At 50.6% G+C, this 22612-nt stretch overlaps 1 protein-coding gene across 3 annotated transcripts in view; it reads left to right on the top strand.

Moving 5' to 3' along the window:
- The first annotated feature begins 4523 nt into the window (after positions 1–4523).
- Positions 4524–22612, top strand: part of SHISA6 (shisa family member 6) — a 227044-nt gene continuing 208955 nt past the window's right edge. For all 3 annotated transcript variants that reach the window (XM_048965351.1, XM_048965350.1, XM_048965349.1), the window contains exons 1-2: positions 4524–5209; positions 17432–17592. In XM_048965351.1, the coding sequence (XP_048821308.1) occupies positions 4533–5209; positions 17432–17592 (838 nt within the window). In that variant the 5' untranslated portion in view covers positions 4524–4532. The remainder of the gene's footprint in view (positions 5210–17431; positions 17593–22612) is intronic.

Below are 22612 nucleotides of genomic sequence, written 5' to 3'. Positions count from 1 at the left end.
AATCCCCCAAACTCCTGTTACTGGCTTTTTGTAGCTACATTAATTTTAGAAGAAAAAATTAGGTTCAAAGTGCCGAGCCCATTTTAATAAAGATTCACGGTCACAACTGAATCCCCTGGTGGGGAAGAATCAGCTTTTGAGCACATCAGACTCATTACAAACTCCTCACAAAGTCACCAGAGTCCAACAAGTGGTGGCAGAGAAAAGAGGCGAAAGGTGAGCAGATCTGGGTACAGTTTAACAGAAGGCACTGAAACTGCACTTCCCCTCACTGCCAGCAGCCGCCGGATTTCCAGCAGAGAGATGAAAGCACCCAGCACAGCAGATAAACAAGGCAGCAGCTCTGAACCGTGCACGCCGATCAAAACAACCCGGGAGGATGGGACGTGAGATAAAAGCGCTGGAGATTTCGTAGTGACTTCTAGGTGGGAAGGCAGTCCTGCTCTGCTGTGAGCATCTCAGCTGCTGTCCCCTGCTTCTGCAGCAGCAATGCAGCTGCAAGCCCAGAAAAGTTCCAGAAATCAGATATAGCTCCTCAGGGACTGTTTTTTTTCCTTCCTTCTGCAACACCTTTAGCTCTTTCCATCCCAATATTTTGGCTAAGGGAGAGGCATCGGGGTTATAAAGGAGATCTGTGGAGGCTTTGTTCTTCTTTAGCATGCTCATGGATAAACGGAGCAGGAGGAGGGAGAGGTGTCTGGGTATCTCATTGCCTCCATACAGTCTAAGCAGTACCACCCCAGCAAGTGGAGCCCAAACCTCAGCCAGTGCTGGAGTTCTGTCCAGGTGCACTAAAAAGGTAATTTTCTGACCCAAAATATTCTGTAGGGCAGAATACTTACTGCTCAGTGCTCTTCTCCAGGGGATGTTGTTTCACAAGACAATTTCTATGTCACTGTAACACTTGGCATAAGGACAGAGGAGTGTCAATAGAGTTTATGTCTCGAGAAGATAAGATCTCAACAAGTTCCTGACTGCCTCAGGCAGGGAGCTTTGCCCACGAGTGTGAGGATGCTGGGTTTCCCCTGCAGCAGTAAGTCTCCTCCCTAGAGGAGTTGCCCAAGGAGGCTGTGGATGCCCCATCCCTGCAGGCATTCAAGGCCAGGCTGGATGTGGCTCTGGGCAGCCTGGTCTGCTGGTTGGCAACCTGCACACAGCAGGGGGTTGGAAGCGGATGATCATTGTGGTCCTTTTCAACCCAGGCCATTCTGTGATTCTATGATTCTAAAGCAATGCCTCTCTGCAGACTTCAGTTCCTGCCCAAGAGAGCAGAAAGATATCAGATGTGGGGAAGATTTGAGCATCCTGGCCTTGCTTCCTCCATGGAGGATGAGGAGGAAGGAATATGCTTTGCAGTCTTTCCAATAATGTTTTGTGAGACAACTAAAGCATCATCTCCAGAGGCAGGGATGTGAGCTGGGCTCAAGGGAGGCAGAGTTCAGGAGGGTGGATGTGTTAAACCAGCTCAACCAGCTGCCAGCTCACCACTGAGACCTGGGCATGTCCCTGCACTCCTGGAGCTGTTGGAGTGGATTGAGGAGGTGGCAGGGGGTTGGGAACTTGATGATCTTTGAGGTCCCTTCCAACCCAAACCATTCTATGCTTCCCCAATCATCCTCAGCACCGGAGTAGATGTAGATGGCAGAGCTGAAGTTTGCCTTGCCAACCTCATCACCCATGGGCTCTCCTTAGAGTGACACAAAGCGTGTTCAACCGTGAGCTGTGGGCACTTAAACCTATGTAGTCTCAGGCAATGATTCACTGTTGAGAGGTCCAGGGGAGGAGATTTTGGGGGTGGTATCCCTTCCCACTGCACTGCTCCCCCTCTCCCTGTTCCACCTTCCACTCCCCATGTCCATGACAACTGCTTGCCGACAGCCACAGGGTGTTATCATGGAACCACAGCACAGCTTAGGTTGGAGGGGATCTTAAAGACCACCCAGTTCCAGCCTCCATGCTGTGGGCAGGGTTGCCACCCACCAGATCAGGCTTTCCAGGGCCCATCCAACCTGGCTCAGCATACGGCTGCAAAAATAGTTACTGGTTCAGCTTACCTTGATCATCCTGGGGTTTCTGCAGCCCACAGCTGGCTTTACCATCTTCTCTACCCCTCCAGTATTTCAGATCCAAGAGATGATTCCTGTAAGACAAAGACCTGGGCCTCCACAGCTTTATAACTTGTTCGATACATCTCTGCCTAAAAGCAGCACAGAGCTTTCTGGTGTATACAAGAGCTGAAGATGCAGAGAGAGAAAAAAATGGCCTGTTCTCCTTCCTCCCCATGGCACCAACAACTGGGGCTGCCTGATGACTTAGCTGCCCTTTACAAGTATTTATAGCACAGAAAGTTGCTCCAGTAAAATCTCAAATCCTAGATACATAACCGTATCTTTATTCACCTGTGTGTTTCCTTTTTGATACACATCATCCTTCTCTTCATAGGAAGCTCGGTAAACTGACAGTCATATATGCATGTTCTTCTTTAGTTTCTACACCAGGAGAATGACATCTACGTACTGCAATAACACTGAGGCTCCCTGTGAAGTCTCCTTCTTTCATATCTACAATTTCTTAGTTAATTGGCTTCTTCCCATCCAATCTTCTGCATTCTCCCCCCCAGAGGTGAACATCATCTGACTTGCCACCTGCAGAAATATTCAGAAGAAAGCATCCTTCATACCTAGTACCATTTACTACCTATGCTGCTCCTCTAGAGCTGTTAGCAAGTACAAGGATTTGTTACTACCAGCTGTATTTCCTGTGGGATCTGATTCATTGCTCTTAGATACTTTTCTAACCTGTAACCCTTCCCATTTGGTTTCTTGACTGGCAACATAGCAGTATTATTTTTAGTTTACTAACAAGCCAAATTTTCTTAGAGAGTCTGCCTAACCTCTAGTTTGATGGTATGTTGCTTCTGCCTTGCTGCTTCAGCTCCAGGTTTCAAGATTATCTTTAGTGGCAAAGCTCACTTTGAGCATCCTGGGACTTCATCTAAACTCAGTATTTTCTCTGCCTGGCTTCTCCGAAACCTCTCTGTATGTCCATGATAAATCATCTCTTTCTGTGCTCGGCTGTCCCAAACTTAGACTAACTTCACTGTTTTTCTCTGCCTGCGTGCTGCTCCTCGCTGCGATTCCTCTCTGTCCTCTGTGTGTCCTTACAGCTGGCAGTGCTTTTTATGTCTTTGGGAAATGTTTATAAAGGCTTTCCTTCAGTTTGCAGTGGGACATGGGGGAAGCACCGGGACTTTGGACACCTGCCCAGCACTGCGTTGTATTGGGACCACTGTCCTGGGACAGAACTTCTGGAGGAGGTAATGCAGCTCTGCTCCTTGGTTGCCCAGCTCATAAACACTGGCATCTCACACCTGATTGCACAGTCTCACACCAAACCTGCCTGCATTTATAGGTCACTCACACCATCCACACGGACCATACATCCCACTGTCAGGGATAGCAGGGAACCAGCATACATCCACAGGGTCCTTAAAACCGATACACACCTACAAGGTCTTCATAGCCCCCCAAATCCACAGGGACCACCATAATCCCCGCACACACTTACAGGCTGTAACTTCACACACGACCCCACGTGCAGTGCATACACACAGTGACTGCACAGCCCGCACAGCTACAGCCACCATACCCCCCTCCCCACTGTCCCCCGGCTCCTGGTCTGTACAGCCAGCTCTCCCAATGGGACCGCATCCCCCGTAAGGATCACACCCCACGCCTACGGGCACCACACATCACTGTAGGGACCAAACCCTCGCACAGCTCGATAGGGACAGCGGCCCCACGCTCCACATCCCGCACGCACCGGCGGGGACCACGCCCCCCGCGCTCCGCTATAGGGCCCTACGGGCTCCAGCCCGCGCAGCCCTTCGGGGCCGGCCGGACAGGCGGGACGGGGAGGCGGCGGCGGGCGGGGCTCGCTGCCTCAGACGGGCCGGGGGGCTCTGGGGTACCACGGCCCGGGCCGACCCGGCGGCGGAGCGGCGCCCCGCGTGCGGTGACGCCGGCCCCGAGTGATGTAAGGAGCGGGTCGGCGACGGGGGGCGGGCCTTACCGGAGCGCCCGGCGCGGCGCGGCTCTGCTCGGCGCCCGCCCCTGCTCCGCGCCCGGCTCCGCGCCGCTCCGCCCCCGCCTCCGCGAGGAGCGCGGGCAGCCCGCCTGCTCCGCGGCCGCGCTGCAGTCCCGCTCCGGCATGGTAAGGCCGTGGGCGGGGGACGGGAGGCGGGGGCGGGCCGGGGTGCCCGGGGCGCCGCGCTCTGACCCTCTCCCCGTCTCTCGCAGCCCCTCGCCGGAGGAGCGCCGGCCGGCACGGGACTCCGCCGCCTCGACCCGCGCTCCGCCGGGCTCCGCCGCTCGCCGGCATGAAGCGCCCGGCGCCGGGCGGCCGCCGCTGAGGATCCCCGCGGCACGGGACCCGCGCCCCATGGGGCAGCACCGCGGCCGCTGAGCTCCGCGCCGCCGCCCGCCGCCCCCCACCCCGCGCCGGCCGCCCCGCGGCCCCCGCCTCGCCCCGCTATGGGGCCGCGGCACCTGCTGCTGCCGCTGCTCCTGCTCTCCTTGCAGCTCCTGGCCCTGCTGCCGGCCGCGCAGGCGGCCGGGCCCCCCCGCGCCAAGGGCAACCGGACCCAGGTGGCGGCGGCTCCGCGGCGGACCCCCAAGCCGGGCAAGGAGCTCCTGAACCAGACGCTGGCGGGCCCGGGGGCGGCCGCCCCCACGGCGCTGCCCGGGCGAGGGAAGGGCGCGGGGGGCGGCAAGACGCCCTCCGGAGGCGGAGGCGGCGGCGGGAGCTCGGCACCGGCGCACGAGACGTGCTGGGGGTACTACGACGTGAGCGGGCAGTGGGACAAGGAGTTCGAGTGCAACAACAGCCTTACGGGCTTCCGCTACTGCTGCGGCACCTGCTTCTACCGCTTCTGCTGCAACAAGCGCGCCGAGAAGCTCAACCAGAGCCTGTGCCGCAACTACAAGAGCCCCGAGTGGGCCCACCCCACCACAGCCAGCGGCGCGCTGCCCGCCGACGGCAGCAACGGCGCCGACGGGGACGCCAACAAGTACGACCCAGACAAGGACAGCACCAACGCCACCGTCTACATCTCGTGCGGGGCCATCGCCTTTGTGCTCATCGCCGGTGTCTTTGCTAAGGTGGCCTACGACAAGGCGCGGCGCCCGCCGCGGGAGATGAACATACACAGGTGCGATCCTCCCCCTTTGGTCTAGGGACACCCCGCTGTCTGAAGTTCCCCCGTTGCTCTGATCGCCTGATGAGCTTTCCCTTTGCGTTTCTGTCCAAGGGTTCCCCCAGCGCACTTCCCATCTCAAGAGTCCTCCTTTCAGCCAGCCATCCAAGGGCCCGTCAAAGAGTTTCCTCTTTGCACAACCTGTCCAAACATTTCCCTTTTCAACTGGCTGCCCAGATGTTCCCCTTTTTTGCACCATCTGTCCAGGGGTTCCCCCGCTGCACTCCTGTTCAGGGGGCTGCCGTGTGAACTACCCATCTAAGGTTTTGCTTTAAGTGTCTGGATGAGTTTCCTCTTTGCACCACCCTTCCAGGCATTTCTTCTTTACACTGGCTACGAGCTTCTCTTTTGCACCAAGAGTCCAAATGATCTTCCACCGCACAACCACTTTGAGAGATCCTCCCCTTGAACCACTCACCCAAAGGTTTTCACCTTTGCGTCCAAGAATTCCATTCTTGCAGCACCCATCAAACGATTTTAAATTTCACCACCCATCCAAAGGTTCCCCCCTTGCACTGTTTCTCCAGGGACGACACTGCCCCTTGTAACACCCCCTTTCTGCTCCCCGGCCCGGTGCCCAGCTCAGCCCTTCCCCTTCCCTGCGCTGCACCCCGCGCATGGGGCAGGTGAGGCCGTGCTTTCAGCACCACGGTGGCGGACAGCTCCGGGCTCTGCGCAGCGCGGACCCCAGGAATCGCAGCCGGCCTGGGGCGACCGCAGGAGCAGCCAGAAGTTTAAAAAGTGCTTTGTGTCCTGCAGGCAGGTGTCCTTGCCTTGTAATCCTGAGGGGTATTAGAGAAAGCAATGTTGGTTTCCTTTCCTTTCCTTTCCTTTTTTTTTTTTTTTTTTTTTCTCTCTCTCTTTTTCCTTCTAAATCCAGATAACCGAAGCTCGTAGTCCTTGCTGGCTGCATGCTAGGGAGGCAGTTTGAAATCCTTGTCTCAGTGGTTTTACACATTGCTGTTTTAACGAGAAAGCACTTCTGATGTGTCAAAGGGAATCCTGTTTAAAAGCAAAAGCTCAGGCTTCCATAATGCTCCTCCTTTTGGATAAATGCCTGTACACTCTCAGATCATGTTTATATTTGGTGGAAAAGTCCCTTCAAATTATGTGTGCTGGGAATGGAAGAGGTTCCCATTCTGAACATAGAAATTAGCGAGGAGCTTCTTTATAAGAACAGCTGTGAGCACATGAGTGGGAGAAGCTCTTACATCTTCCAGATACTTCACAGAAGTTATTTTAATGAAGAAATTTTAATCAATACCAGTAAAACCCTAGACAGCATTTTTGAAGTTGAACTTCAAATGCGGTCGACCGAGGCTGGGGGGGAAGAGTTTTATCTTTTTACACAGGAAAAAAGGTGAATGACGCAGTTTTTATTTATTTGGGATGATGTGCTTTATTTAGACTCCTTCCTACATAAGACTACACGCACAGAAGTGCTGGCTGGTGTAAACTGCCATTTCTTCAATGAGGCCAAGAAGTAATGCTGCTTTACGGTTGCTGAGGGTCGGTCCCACGCATTCCATTGCAAAGCCCATCTCTGCAAGAAAATAACTTTGAGGTGTTAGCAATATTGTGGTATCTCTTAGGTCACTTGTGTCTGTCCAGTGGAGAGTCCTGGAAGCAGCTTAGTCAGGAAATAGGCTCTTTGTAACATTTCCCAAACTAAGGGCTAGTTCCCAACAGCCCAGCTCGTTTGGCTTCAAGGCAGCTGAATTTGGAAAGCTGACTTGGCTGTCCATGTGTTACTTTTGCTGTAGCTCCGGAACGTTACATTGCTGGATCCTACGCCCTTTGAAATCAGAGACAGTGTTGCCAGACTTGTCTGAATTATTCCTGATGTTTTCATTTCTTTGATGCTTGCTTTTCTTTATTTAGATAAGTTCTGGTGAAATGATTCACCTGTGTGTAGAAGTATGAATGGCAGATTGAGTGCTTGGAAAGCTTGACTTTCGGTGCATTTCAAGGGATTGATTGACTTCTATAATATGGTAGCTGGTAAAAGATTATACCTTTCAGAGCTCTGTTACCTGAACTTGATCAACACTGCACGATGGTTTAAATATTATGAAGTGCATCTCCAGCAGACAGGATCTGCATCTGTCTGAGGAACTGTGCTATCTGCGCTCTAAGCAGAATGTAAATATGTGGAGTGGGGTGGTTTGTCTTTGTTTGCCTCAGAGAACTGCTGCTGAGTAACAGGGAGGGAGCAGGATGTAGTCAGATATTTATATCTATTTGAAGCGGTGTCAATGGGAGTTAAGTGTAACATCAGAAAAATTCACTGTAGTAATGGCACGTGTGCTAAACCTCCGCGTGCACCTCGCCAAAAGCTGCGGAGAAAGAGCACCAGTTCCAACACTGCTGTCCTCGAAACAACCCATCGTGAGTGGTATCCTGCACCCGGGGAGCACCGAGCCATCTCCCTGCACGTCAGTGTGAGCAAGATCCTGCTTTAGAACGTATGCCCTCATCAGCGGTCTGTTAGCAGCACTGTGTGTAGATGCTGTTGCTCTGCTACCTTCTCATCCAGCTCTTACAGAAAATCCTTATTAACTCGGTTAGAAGCAACGTTTTGATGGAGGGCGGGCTCGTTTTCTGCCTTTTCATAGAAAGGAGGGTTTACAAATTCACAGGAGAGCTGTCACTCTCATGTGAAATGAAAGGCTGACTGTGCTCTGCGATATGCGTGTGCATTTCAGAGCTGAAAATGGGGGCTTGTTTTCAAGCATCACCACACACCTTTCAAGCAGAAGCACTGCTGTGATGCTGGGCTGAGCAGAGCCAGTAGCTGGTGCTTGGGTTCGTTTACGAGAGCAGTAAGTGGAAGTGCTTTGAAAAACAGGAGCTCAAATATTCATATTCTACAAAAAGCACTTGTAATATTTTATACCCAGCTGATTTTGTAATGATTAGAAGATCTTTCAGCCCGGCCGAACGTGGATGCTTCTTGCTTGGATCTTGGTCTGGAGTTACGCAGGCAGAACTGATGCATGCTGGGCTCCAGGTAGAGATGGGCTGATTGCTGAGAGTCACACCTAGCAGCATTTCGCCCGTGCTTTCATCTGATTGCTTTTGTGATTTCATTTCGGTTTGTTTTCATCAGTTTGCTCAAGCGTTTCTTAAGTGAGCTGAGTGTTTGCTTTATTCTCAGCACAAAAAGGAGTTAGAGAATCTTTGGCAGCAAAGGAGGGATAACAGCTATTTGTTTTCAAAGCTGGTTATGTTCTTCAGCAGCGAGGAGGGGTGACCCGGAATATTTTCCGCCGGTGCTCACGACCCTAAATCCCCGTGCCACAGTCCATAAATAATTCACTGCTTGTAGTATCACTCCGTGACCCCTATTTAGCTCTCAGCAGCGGGAACCGTCGCACTCACTGCTCAGTTAGGGATGCACAAATTAGAAAGCTGCTTATAGTTTGCAGCTCGGGTTGGAAATGCTGCCTCTCGCTTGCTGCACGGGCAGCCGGAGCCTTTGCTCATCACCATGGAGAGGTGGTGGCATGGGCGGCCCCGGGGCAGCGGTGGGAGCCCAGCTGTTCTCGCCAAGCTGTGAGAAGCAGCGCCGGGATTTTTCCCAGCAGATGAGCCGTGTGCTCTGCTAAAAGGCTCCGTCCAAGCACGGCGTGTGTGCCGATGAATGTTTTGGCTGTTGGGAGGGAGGAGGGACACAGGTGCCTTCTGCTCGGGTGCCCCGCTGCCGGGGCGGCTTTGTGCTGTGAAGAGGGATGGTGTTTGTGCTCCTCTTCAGTCCCTGCCCACGCATCCTCTGCTCTGTGAATAACAACAGGGATGTCTTTATTAATGAACATCCTTTTCCCAAGTAGGGCCCCGGTGAAACTGATCCGTTCCTTACCATTCTCTGAATTTCCACAGGAACTGGAGGCAGCGGAGCTGTTTGCCCACAGCTGCGTGCACTGCTCTGCACCGTGCTGGCTTAAAGCGCGGGAGGTTTCCCCTTCCTTCAGGCTGCACTCAGCACATCTCCTGCACCCCGTGGCTGCTGGGGGGCTCACAGGAGGGCAGCTGGTTTCAGCTCTCTCTCCAAGGCGTGGGTCACCACCACCCACCCCCTGATGTGGTTATGTGAGCCCTGATCACAGCCGGCTCATTCAGCTCTTCTCTCTGCTGCTGTGCATTGCTTGGGCCAAACAGTCCAACTTTATAACTCTCCAGCACACACCTGGCCATGGGATCCGTGCAGAAAATTTTCCTTCTCAGGTTCCACCATTGTTTTCTTTCTCTTTCTGCTGTTTTTTTATGCTCTGCTTATTTTTACTCTGCTCTGTCTCATTCACCCAACACTCTCATGCCTTTCAGCTGCTCCTTGCCCTGCTTCCTATCACGATCCCTGGTGGCTTCTGAGTGTTGTGTTGCCTCAGATCATTTGCCCGTTAGTTGGTTCTTCTGCCTCCCACCAACACAGCTCCAGACTCCCAGTCCAGGAGAGCCCTGAGCCCTGTCCTGCTTTGCTTGATGAATCTCCCACTCCCAGCTGGCTCAGCTATAGCAGGGTGTGTGTCTGTGTGCATACACCAGGACAAATCTGCTTCAATTCCACATCCTGGGCTCAGTCTGAAGCTCTGATCCCAGTTTGGTTTTTGGGGTTTTTGCTGTGCTTCCCACTCAATCTCTTTTGTGCAACCTCTGCCTTTGGTAACAGCACAGATTCTGGCTGCTCCTCAGTCTTCTCCTTTCTTTTTGAACTTCTCCCAGTAAAAGGCAGCACACACAAACTGCTCTCCCTCCACTAAATCCTTTCAGTGTCTCCGCTTGCACACATTTGATATTTTTCTGCTTTCTAATTAACTTGCTCTGTTAGCAACCCTCCATCACAAAGGTGTCAAGGGATTCCAGCCCAGCTCTGAACTTCTGTTTTCTTTTCGCCTCATATCCTTAACTACCAGTTGATCTCTGTGCCTTTGGAGATCAGAAGCTTTTTAAAACTTCTGTTTCAGATAAGAAGATCTGAACCTTATCAGGAAAACAAGATCGTGGTGTTTTTTATGCCTGCCTTTGCCCCTACTCACATGGGCAATCTGTGTTTCCTTAGATCTGGGTGCTCTGTATTGTGCAGAGGTCTCAAATGTCTCATTACCCGGGCAGATAAGCCTAGAACTCTTTCACAACAAATAATTTGTTGTAGTTTAGCCCTTGCCCGATCTCCTTTGTTGCAACAGTAGGGCTCTTTGGAGAAAGTAGATTTTGCATCAGTTAGTGTAAAGCACTGTAATTATACCTGCAGCATAGGCTTCAGTGCAAAAGATACCTTGTGCAAGAGTCTGCTTCTGTGTGCAGCTCACCCACGTGCTTTACAAAGTAATTCGTATCCACCAACTGCTCTCGCTGGCTTTGTGCACTGAGGCACACGAGCACAAAGCCATGCACAGCACGCTGGAAAGCTGCACCAGCCGAGCTCCGAGCGCAACCCCTGCGGCTTTTCACGCTTCTGAAGGACCTGCTTTTCCTAATTCTTCCTCTTTCCCCAACCAGGACGAAGTCTCGTTGCCTCCCCGGTACTCCCGTGCTCTCCATACTCCCTGCCCCGCTCCCCGTGCGCGCTGCCAGGGCTCCGGCGTACAGCAGGTGGCAGACGGAGCGCTGCCGGCGCGCTGGGTGCGGTGCTGGGGGCTCCGATGGGCTGCTGCCCTGGGCTGAGCCCGTCTGGCCTGTCGCCTTGTTACCCTTCTGGTGCCCCATCCCTGGAGGTGCCCGAGGCCATGGATGGGCCGTGGGCAGCCTGAGCTGGCAGCCAGCACACAGCACAGGGTGCGGAAGGCTTTAAGGTCCCTTCCAAGCCAACCACGCTGTGGTTCTGCTCAGGGTAATTTTGCTGGCAAGCATCACTTGAGAAGCTTTAGCTTTTACTGTTTAAGGAGGAAATCTTTGCGTGGAAATCTCCTTCTCTTTGGATGCGATGTGCTGCTTTCCAAAGATATTCATGTTTCCCACTGTTCAGTGATTTTAGCAAGTTCCTTTCCCACGTCACAGCAAGAATTAGAGACTTAATCAGTGCGTATATGAGGTATGTAAACTGCTTGAGTCTCAGCCTGAGCACTGCTGGCAATTTGTAGAACCATAGAAGCTCAGAATGGCTCGGGTTGGAGGAGACCTTTGAGATCATGTAGTTCTTGCCATGGGCAGGGTTGCCACCCACTGGATCATACTGCCCATCCAACCTGGCCTTGAATGCCTCCAGCAATGGGGCACCCACAACCTCTCTGGGCAACCAATTCCAGTGCCTCAGCACCCTCTGAGTAAAACATTTCTTCCTAAAAGAAGACTGTCCTCTATTGTCTTTGATATAAAGAACCCGTCCCAAAGATGAGAACTTGGTTTTCCTGAGGTTGATTCCACTGCACCTTAATGTGTTGAGCTCACAGTGCAATTTGTTTTCTTGTTTTGGTACAACTCCTATAATGCCACGTCTGCTTCAGCTGAAATGTGAGTTCCACATACATACATCCATACCTATAGGATAGTTATGCCACCTGTGTGCTTGATTTATTTATCTTCACTAGGAATGGTGGTTTAGGAACATTTCCAGCCTCATTCTGTAGCAGTCTTGGCTAAGGATCCCTCAGTACGCCCATAGTTTTCAGTGAAATCTGTTCTTAAAGCTGCACTAAATTCCAGGAGCTTCATAGGTAATTCTTTCTTTGATGACATCTGACCTTTCCTTGTAGCATTTATTTTCAAGAAAGAAAATTTCCTCAGTTTTGCTGGCTGTGGGAACACAATTGCTTCATGCTTAGAAGGGTGTCCTCACGCTTAGTCCCTTTTCCTTTTTAGCTCCACGTGTGCAGTCACCCATTCCCATGCACACACACACACACGTGCATCCTCAGGCACCCCATGTGTCCCTCAGGTTACTGCAGCGACCATTTCCAGAGCTGCTCCTCCCCAGAAACCCAGCTCTGAAGTTACAGACGTTTCCATTTCTCACTGCAGGATCATTACTTCTTTTGGTGTTGGGCGCCTCCAGCTGCTGCCCAGCCCCTGCACCTTCAGAACAGCGTCTGCTGTGGGAGAATCACATCCATCCCCACGCTTCTGGTGCTGAGAGCAGAGCTCTCCTGTCCCTTGGGGTGAGCTGGTTCACTGCTGGATAAATCACCTCTCACAGCCGAACTGCCTTTCTGTCTGGTTAGTAAGAGGGCATAGGGGAGTCTTTAACCTCACTCTTTTTTTTTTAAGGACTTATAGTGAAATCCTGGCTGTGCTGAAGTCAGTTGGAGTTGTGCCACAGGCTCCATCAGTGCTATGCTATTAGCAGGCTTTTAGCTCAGGCAGACGCTGCTCTTTTGATTGTGCTCTGCCAGATCCATTTGGTCATTCTTTTTCTATTCTTCCCCAAACTCACAGGGACTTTGGAACAGGCCTTTCTGTTTTCTAGCACTCCCCTCCTTACCCCACACACGAGGAAGTCAGATCCCCAAGAGTTGGGACTCTCAGAAGGTACTACTGCAATGAATTTGTGTGTTCTCTGTCCCTGTTTGATTTCGTGCAGACATCCTGCCTTTTGGAGCGCCAGCTCTGTCTGGTGCCTGCCAGAGCTCGTTGCAGTGGCAAATGCCAGTGTGTGTGGCAAACTCACATCTTAAAATACGCATTCCTCGCTATTTCAGCTTTTTACTTCTCCCTGACTACCCAGGATCCGTTGATTTTTATTTTTGTTTTATTATTTTTTTTATCTCTACCCTGAAAGGAGAGGATTATACATGGACTGGAGACATCCCATTAAAAACAGTCCTTCCCCTTTGCCCGTATGGTCTTTGCCAGCCCTGGGATGCTGATGTCCTGTATTACTATAGATATATCCTATGGAAAGCTGTCAGGCACACAGGGGTAGCAGGGATATGCTTATCTGAGTGCAGCATCCTTGGCTGGTGGAGGGGGCACTGGGCTGGTGCTGTGGTTTGTGGTGATCCCAGCCACATCTCAAGCTGAGAGACCACGATGGGATCGGTGCTATAGGGTCCTGAAGGATCAGCTTCCTGATGAGAATTCTCTCTGCTGTGTTTTGAGCCCATTTCTTTGGGGTATCATGGGGCTGTGCCCTATGGGAGAGCTTGGTTTGGCTGCACAGCCTTCTCAGAATAGCTGAAGACAGAGGCAGTTTTGGGGATCTGTAGTCAAGTCCATAGCCATGTTGGCTGCCTGCAGTGGTGGCCCATTGCGTTTTGAATATCACTGTGGATGGAGACCAACAAGTAGGAAACCTGTCTCAGTCTTCTGTCACCCTAAGTGCAAAACATTGTTTTCCTGTGCATAAATAGAATGTCCTGTGTTGAAATTTGTGCCCGTTACCTCTTGTCCTGTCGCTGGTCACCACTGTGCTCCCTTCAGGCATCGGTGCACACTGAGGAAATCCTGCAGAGCTTTCTCCCAGCTGAGCCCCAGCTCGCTCAGCCTCTCCTCCATACACAGTACTTTAAGCCCCAAATCACTGCTGTGACCCTTCACTCACAGGGAGCCCAGCACTGCACACAGCCCACAGGGAGCTCTGATCAGCACTGAGCAGAGAGGAAGGCTCACATCCCTTATCCTGCAGAACCTTTACTGGTTATTTACTGCCTTACTGAACAAAGAGGCTCCTCCAGCCCCTCCCGCATGCTGAGACCAAGATTGAAGCCCAGCTGATCATGCCCTACCTGTCCTTCACTGTGGTTTGTTCCTCTGTGTTTCCCCATTTTATCATCCTCTGCCCACTTTCTCGTTGTTCTGTTCTGGTTTTCCATTGCCCCTTGCTGTTTCCTCTCTCCCACCTTGCATCACCCTTGAGTCATCTCCTTACCAAATTCTGTTGGTTGCATCTTTTGGCACCAGAGTCCCATCTAACACCCAGCCTTGCCACTCTCCTGCTTCCATCTCATTCGTCCCATTGTATTTACAACAAGCCTTTTTCTTTTCCTCTTCTAAAATGGTCACAACTACTTCTTCACCCTGTTTTCGTCCCACTGCAATCCTTTCCAAGGAGCTCGCTTCGGCTACTCCTTGGAGCTAGGTGACACCTTCCCTGCCACCATACCCACTACCTGGGACACCCTGTCATCATCATAGCTCTGCTCCCACACTGCCAGTCCACCCCGATGTCAGTACGCCTGTTTTGGCTTTACCTGGAAAGAAGCGTTGCTGCTCTCACTTAAATGACGTGAATGGAAATGCTGTCAGAAATGCTTATCTGGGGATGTGATGGTGCAGCTACGCAGCTCTGGCTGCTCCCTCTGCTGCCACAGGTAGCACGTCCTGGTGAGTGAGGTTTGTTTTCCTGAGATAAGAGCTGTGTCATCACAGAGCGACGTCTGGATTGCTTCGGCTGGGTGCAGGTGTGTAGGATGCTGTGACATCAGTGAGACTAATTGCACCTGAATGGCTGCAAGACCCAAATATTTCAAGGGAGTATTAACCCTGCTTGAAGCTTTTTCAGTGGGTGATTAGAGTAGCTGCATCTGGAAGGCTTAACTTGACCACAGCTTTCCTCAGTGAGGTGTGATGCACCTTCCACCGGCGTGGGGATCAGCCCTCTGTGCTGAATGGAAATAAACTGGATCACACACAGCTGTGTGACCGAGTTGCCAAGGAACTGACCAGTTTGATCCAAGTTTAACTTTTCCTCCACCTGTTCTGCTGCTTCTGAGCAGGACATTTTTTTCTCCACAGACATTAAAGAAGAGGACAAAGTGAGCACTGAGGACACCCTGCTGCGTCCTGACCAGTATGCCTGGGGTATAGGACCAATACTGGTGCTGGTGGTGGTAGTGAACAGTGGGTTCAGACCTTGCCTGTAACCCAGCATGGCTCTGTCAGGGGCTGTTCACAAGCTGAGGTATTACCCAGATGTGTGGAGGGCAGCATCTTCTGGGTACAGCTTTCAGGTAGACAGTGACCAAGAGGATGGTTGGCTCCAGTCTGACCAGAATGTATTCCCGGTAAGCTGTGCTTACAGGAGGCAGGGAAGCTCTGTTCTCGGGACTATATCAACCCCCTTTCAGGGAGGTGTAACACTAGGAAAAAGGACAGCTGTATCAGGAGAGGTGTGGTGACCAGCAGCGTGCGGTGTGAACTCATCACAGAATGTAGGTCAGAAGGGGTTTCTGGAGGTCCCTCAGCCCTTCCTACAACTTGTTCTGTTCCCCTCGTCCTTCCACTGTGCACCTCCAAGAGCAGTCTGGTTCTGTTTGCTCTGCTGCACCCATTAGTGGGCTGTGGATTCTCTCTTAGCTTGTCCTCATCAGATTATGAACAAGCTCAGCTCCAGGGAGAACTGGTCTGTACTCTGCCATCTCCATCCCACTGGTATCTCCTACTCCATTCCCACATCTCTGAGTTTTCTGCCCTATCTCTGCCTTATCTTCACCTTGCATAGCCCCATCTGAATGACCTGACTCTTTTGCCCAGGCTGTGTTATATGAAGCTAAGTGGTATTTTAGTGTTATCCGTGCTCTCATCTTTCTCTGTCCTTTGAGTGATTGCACTCTTGACACTAAGAGTCTTTCACAAGTGCTCAGAATGAGCCCAAGCTGCTATGGGCCAGTAAATAATGGTCCTAATACCATCCATAGGATTGAAAAATTACACTTTGCTTTTCTGTCCTGCTGATACCATCAGATGGGCACCTGATGCTTAGTGTTTCTTGCAGGTGTGTACTGAGGGCTCAGTTCTGCCAGCCTGCCATCTTTAGGGAAAGCGTTGTCTCCATAGGGGCATACTGGGTGCTGAGCTCTGTGCTCTGATGCTCCCCTTTAATCCCTATGTGTAAGTAGGTATGCACATATACACATCATGCACTTGGTTGCAGCCTCTGTGTCTGCTCTCTCTATAAACAGGCAATAATCAGATAAGGATCGAAAGTATTCTTATGATGCAGAGGGTGGTTGTGCACTAATGCACTCCCCCCGTGAAGCCTCTGAGGTCTTCTAGGAGTTCCTTTGGTAGTACACATTAGTGTTGTGATTCATTATGTAAAAGGATGGCAGCCTGTAAGGGAAATGATTTGGAAAATGGAACAGTCTCGGGTCCTACACTATTTCTTACATAAAAGACCAGAAATACATCGTTTAAGGAATGCTAGAAGGTATGAGCAACACCATAATCATTCTCATCAATGTGCAGTGAAGGAATTTCTCCTTTCTTGGTTCCTTGAGGTGACATTAGGCAGATTCCCTCTGCCAGGAGAAAGGAACCTTTCAAACTCCATCATTTTAAAATGCCCCTGTCCCTTACAATCCACACAAGCCACCCCCTTCCCCTTTTCCTGGCTCAAGAGATAGCTTGTGGTTACACTGGGAAAATCAGTGCATTTCACACTATGATTGTTCCACTGGGTCTGTGATATTCACAGAGAAAAAAATCTTTGAGTCTCCACCCATCCAAGGGGAAAATGTTGGATGCTGCTGAATTCTGTGACATTTCTTTTCTTGGGGAATAGCAGTGAGACCTTAGAACCATTAAAGGAGTCTCTAATGGACAAATAGCTAACAATGGGAGACATTAACCCATGAAAATGTTTTTAGTTCTTTTCTTATGGACTGCTTTTTCTGCTCTGAGAAACCCACTTCCATCAGTGCTATGTATTGAGGTACGAGCAGGAAAAGCTATTTATGGATTTATGGATTTATGGAGAGTGGGGACTGCAAGTATGGAGAGTGGGGACTGGACTTGTTGTGTGATTCAGTCTTAGACCAACAATAGCCAAATAAATCATAGAATCACAGAATGGCCTGGGTTGAAAAGGACAACTATCATCTGGTTCCAACCCCCTGCTATGTGCAGGTCACCAACCAGCAGCCCAGGCTGCCCAGAGCCACATCCAGCCTGGCCTTGAATGCCTGCAGGGATGGGGCATCCACAGCCTCCTTGGGCAACCTGTTCCAGTGCCTCACCACCCTCTGGGGGAAAAACTTCCTCCTCATATCCAACCTAAACCTCCCCTGTCTCACTTTAAAACCATTCCCCCTGTAACTTTGTGCAGCAGACATTCACACACACAAAGAATCTGAGCTTTGAAGACAGATTTTGTTGTTGTTTTGTTGTTGTTTTTTTTTTCTGCTTATGGTAGGAATCCAAGCACTGCGGGTTTCATACAGCGGCTCTGCGGGTGGAGATACTGAATGCCATTCCGTCCGTTTTGTGAAAATATGTTTTTTTTTCCCTCTCTCTCTCTCTCCTCAGGGCTCTGGCTGACATCTTAAGGCAGCAGGGACCAATCCCAATAGCACACTGTGAAAGAGAAACTATCTCGGCCATAGATACCTCCCCCAAAGAAAACACTCCAGTCCGGACATCTTCCAAAAACCATTACACCCCTGTGCGCACCTCCAAAAGCAATGCAGGTGAGTGCTGTGTTCTGCTTTCCCTTCCGAGCTGCTTGTGCCAATGCTTTGTTAGAAGTCAGCAGGACATCACACTTGGCTACAGCAGAGTTTGAAACCTAAAATTAGGATTATAAATGGTTTTCCAAGGCGATCAGATAGAGCGGAGCAGTGCAAGGGTTCTTGGTGATGATTCTTTAAGGTTTTTGCTGAGCAGAGTAGCTATTCTCTCTGGGCGTCTTAAAAATTCTGAATCAGCGAGGTATGAATTCAGCTCGTACCAAAATGCTTGTAATAAGCTCAGAACACTGTGTATTTCCAGCCAAACACACATGCTGTAAAGCATAATTGGCCTCTCCACATGCAGCAGCTGAAAAGGAAGGCATCCACACAATGGGGCCCATCTCTTCCATTTGGGTGAACCACAGGCGTGTGCCAACAGCACAGTGTGGGAGGTGACCCTGGTGGTGTCCAGGACAGTGGCTCGAGGTTTTCCAGTAGCACTGGCCTGGGGGTTTAAAACACAGATGTTTTTCTGGGTTCTGCTGCTGGGTAAACTCAGGCAAACCACTCTGTTCATTGCCTTGATTTCCCCGGTGGAGCAGGATGCTTGCCTCTTAGGTAAAGAAATGGCTCTGATTTGTTTAATGCTTTATGTATTGATAATTGTCAGAACAATGCCTCGGTGGTTGCTGACCGTCTTCGTTAAGTGGGATGTGGTAGGCTTCCCATCACTTCCCATCTCTCAGCTGCAACTGGATGTGTGCCTCAAAGATATGCCCTCATTCAGTCACAAGCTATTCGGCTTCCCACAGAAGTTTCTGGATGGCATCTCCTGGCCCGTGTCACCCAGAGATCAGAGGGCTTTTGCTGATGGTCCCTTCTGGGGGAGCAGGGCTGCTCTGTGACCTGCAGGACTTGGTGTGCTCCCCTCTGTGCAGGAGGGGCTGTGGCTGGGGGCACCGACTGCTCCCATGGCCTTGTTACAGTCACTGTTGGAAGGCTTGGGCTGCACTGTGCCTCACCCTACAGAGACAGAACCAGGTGACTGTGTTCTCTGGAAGGCTCCTTTGCTACTGGGAACAAAATAATTTCCCTGAGAAGACAGAAGGATTTCTTTTCTTTCCAGTTTTTGCTTAGAGGCCAGTGAACTCTACCATTTTTTTTTATGCCAGGGAATTATACATGTGAAATGAGATGTTGGACTGGAGAATGGTACTTGAGCTGAATTGTCTGCAATAGGAAGGTGCTTTTGCAAGTCTGCTGGCTCGTGAGAGGCTGTGTGCTTCTGCCCCAGGGAGAAACACAAGAAGCGAGGATTTATGGCCAGGGAACAGGTACAGGCTCTCCTAGAGAGCAGCTCTGACACACTGCTTGCAAGGAGGCAAACACCTTGTTTCTTCCCATTGGCTCCAGTTGTGGAGCGGGCATTGGTCAGGGAAGGTGGAGATGCAGATGGAATTCCTTGCTTCCAGCTAGATACTGGAAGCCTGAATCATGTCACATTTGTGCACTGCCAAGGCTGATAAAAGGGAAATGGGAAGGTTTGAAAGGGGGAATGGCTTATTGCAGTACTGCAATGGTGTCTTCTCTGGTGTCGACGGCTTCAATGGATGCTCTTAGGGCTTAAGAGGCACCCAAGGATGCAAGGACCAGAGAATGGGTACATCAGTGGGATGCTGGCACAAATATTCACAAATCCAGGTAGGGAGGACGGGGACTTTACTTCCAGCCCAGCCTGCCAAAGCCACTGGCAGCTGGAGGGGCCATCGATCTCATCTGCCTGGGACAGCCACTTGGACTCACTGTCCCTTTGAGCCCTGGCCAAGCTGGGAAGGGAAATCTTGCTCTTGTAGTTTGCTCAAAAAGAACTTGTTCCTGGCTCAGCTTTGTCCGTTATTAACATGTTCTCATATATCAGAGGAGACAGAGAGCTAATCACTTACAAAAGATTGTGAGCTCATAAAACAGCTATACAGTTAATGCTTTTTTATACTGTTTCATTTGCAGAATAGGGCAATGCTCCATCACAACTGTGCTTGATTACTTAGATTATTGCATGAATCAGAAAATTGTATGAGTGAATTCTGAAATCTTTAAGGTTGGGGGAGAAGGAAAAGTTGGAGAACAAGATTGGGTTAGATCACGCTAAACTAGAAGAGAGCTGTTAAGCTGCAACATGGCAGTAAAAGAGGGCTCACTGTCCATCCTTGCTTTTTGAAAATAAGATTTTTTTTTTTTTTAAAGAGAGAATGAGAAAAAGCTGAGAGTGGAGAGTGAGACAATAGCACACAGTAGTAGGACCCAAGTAAAGCAGTGCTCACTGGTGCTATAAATTGACTTAAGAAGACCACAACTGTAGTGGGGTCTGAAGCATCAGCTCTGCTGGCTTTACTTTGTCTCAGGTCTCCAGAGTAAGGGAGGTTAAGCGACCAGAAAGGGCCATAGCTCTTATACATAAGCTGAGACTGAGCTTTGTATTTGTTTTGCTTGGAACTGGTGTTTCCAAACCTATAACTGAAAGAGCATCCTTAAGTCCTGCTAAATATACTGTGGCTTCATTTTGCCATCAGCCTTGTTTGGTGTCATTGAGCAGAATGGTGGTGGGTGACAGTGACAAATTGAGGTGGCCCGTGCCCAAGGCAACAGAGTCCAAGCAAAGCAGTGTGAGCAGTGCTGTGAGGGCATGGCCATGGTGCACGATGTGCTGGCACTGCCTGTTCCTTCCTGGGGCAGTTTTGGAGCAGTGCCCACCTCCCACTGCCTCCATCCATCGCAGGTGCCCAAAGCAGGGCTTAAGACCAAGGCAGATATGGAGATGAGTCCTCACTCCTCACTTAGGTGGTTTTAGAGCAATCAGAGCTCTGCAGTGGGGCGGGAGGGCTGATGTTAGGTGTGGTCTGCACTGCTTCGCTGAAATTTGAGACAGAAGAACTCAGATCTAAGTGATGCTTTTTGGAAGGGAAAGAGAGTAAGTAGGGCTCTTTGTCCTGAATGTGGGAACTATTGCCATGGGGACCATTCTCTTCTGGTAAGAATGCTGGCTTTCGAGGCTTCAGCCTGCTGCCTTATAGCTGCCACTTTCCCCAGGTGTTAATCAGAAGAAAAATGCATTTCTTCTTGCTGGTCCCATGTGCCTGTAGGGCTTCCTGCCAAAGATTCTTTCCTCTGAGAATCCAGCTGAAGTCCTTTTGGGATAGCAAGGAATGGTTCATCTCTTCTTCCCTCCACCTTCGCTGCTGCTGACATTTCTCTTCCTGGCTTTTACACGGTGCTGCTGTTTTAGTGGTGGGAGTGTTGTGCAGATAAGGGAAGCTGAAAGCTGTGCCTACAGATTGCTTGGGTCAGAGCACACTTCTCCAGCTGTGCACTGCCTAATTAGTATGAGCTACAGTGCTGTCTGTAGACAGGAACGTTCCTGCAGCCCACACAGACCTCCTGTTAGTTCCCTGTTTGCTATTGTGAGTAACAGGTAAAGTACGATGAGGCTGAGATTACAGAAGATCTATCTATAGCTATCTATTGGCATTTTTAGTGTCGCCATCACAGTCGCACCTTTAGGGCTGTTGGAAGGAATGCTCTGATCACGTTTCCCCAATGCTGTCTCCTTGGCCTCGTTACCTCTCTTGACATCTGCTGTGAAGGTTGGTGCCATTCCTTTGTTCAGCAGATGGCTGAAACGGGTGGCATTGCTTCTGCATTGTTCACAGTCCTCTGATGTGTCAGAAAAGGTGTGGGCAGCACGGTGACAGTGATGCTGATGGCCCATAGCATTTGTGGTTGCCGTAGCATTTCAGCTTAGACCATTATTTCCAGTGCCAGTGGGTACTGGAAAGCCTTCTGAAAGTTGGACGCAAGGAATTGGTTGGCTTTCATCCCAAAATGCAGTTGAGCAAAGGAACTGCAGGAGATGTCAGATTGGAGATTTCTGACTGCTTTGGTGAGTGAGCAGCCAGCGTCGGACTGACCGCCATGCAGGCAGGCATGGGCCCTTTCTTCTCTTGCTCTCATTCTGGTTCTTCTGTACCAGCACTTCTTCATACAATGCACTTGAGAAGGGGGATACTCAGGACCATTAGGCTGACATGGGAAGCTCTGGGGGAGAAGAATCTCTCCAAATAAGCTCAGGACAAGGATGTGCTTGCTGCCACCGTGCAGTGCTTTCAGTGATGGAGATGTCATCTACTCAAGCACAGGGCAGCTGGGTGAAACCTGTGCCCGGACTGATGCTGCTGCTCACTACCTGCAGGATCAGGAGGCTGAAAATGCAAAACTTCTTTTTTTTTTTTTTTGAGCTTGGAGAAGGGAGTCTGGCCTAATTTTATATTCTTTTGTTCTATTAATTCTCTGAATACCACATGACCTCACCAACAGAATATGCTGAGTTAGGTCTGAAACCAGCCCCAGACATGCAGGTGAAGAGCTGACCTCGGGGCTAGGCTGAGATCATTTGCCAGTGCAGAAAATTCACCTGCCATAGGGCTGGGGGTGCCTGCAGGTGTGAAATGCAGCCTACAGACAGGATTACAGCTTTGAATGCAGCAAACAACACAGCCTAACGCTCTGATTAGCCTGATATATCTGGGAAGGCTTTTAATAAGCCATTTGAGTCAGGATGTTCCAGAGATGTACATATTCAAAGTGCTGTTTTCAGCGGTGCCTTCCACCCGGAGGCATCCTCTGAGCTTGTTCTGCATGTGAACGAGCGCAGGAGAGACCTTTAATCTTTATGGAAATTGTAGCTAACATCTCTAACCAAATTTAGGCAGAGCAGCACAAGGAGTGCATCCATCCCAACCACAGCACAGGACAGGAGCTGTGTGGCCAGCATGCACACCCCCATAAGGGCAATGTGAGCCGAGGCTCAGGTCTCCTCCACGTTACCCAGGTCTCATTCCGTCCACCCCTCCTCCTTCCCCATCCCTCCTCTTCCCCAGGGCTCCAGCTGCTCTCTGCTTCAGATTGCTTCCTTTATTCATTCAGCGAATCCTCCAGCTTCTCCCCCAAATCCCCAGCAAGTATTTGAATTAATTTACCAAAG

This window comes from Lagopus muta, chromosome 18 (genome assembly GCF_023343835.1).
Source record: "Lagopus muta isolate bLagMut1 chromosome 18, bLagMut1 primary, whole genome shotgun sequence".
In the NCBI taxonomy this organism is placed as follows: Eukaryota; Metazoa; Chordata; class Aves; order Galliformes; family Phasianidae; genus Lagopus; species Lagopus muta.
The sequence above is the reverse complement of the archived record's forward strand: the minus strand, read 5'-3'. Positions and strand labels throughout refer to the sequence as shown.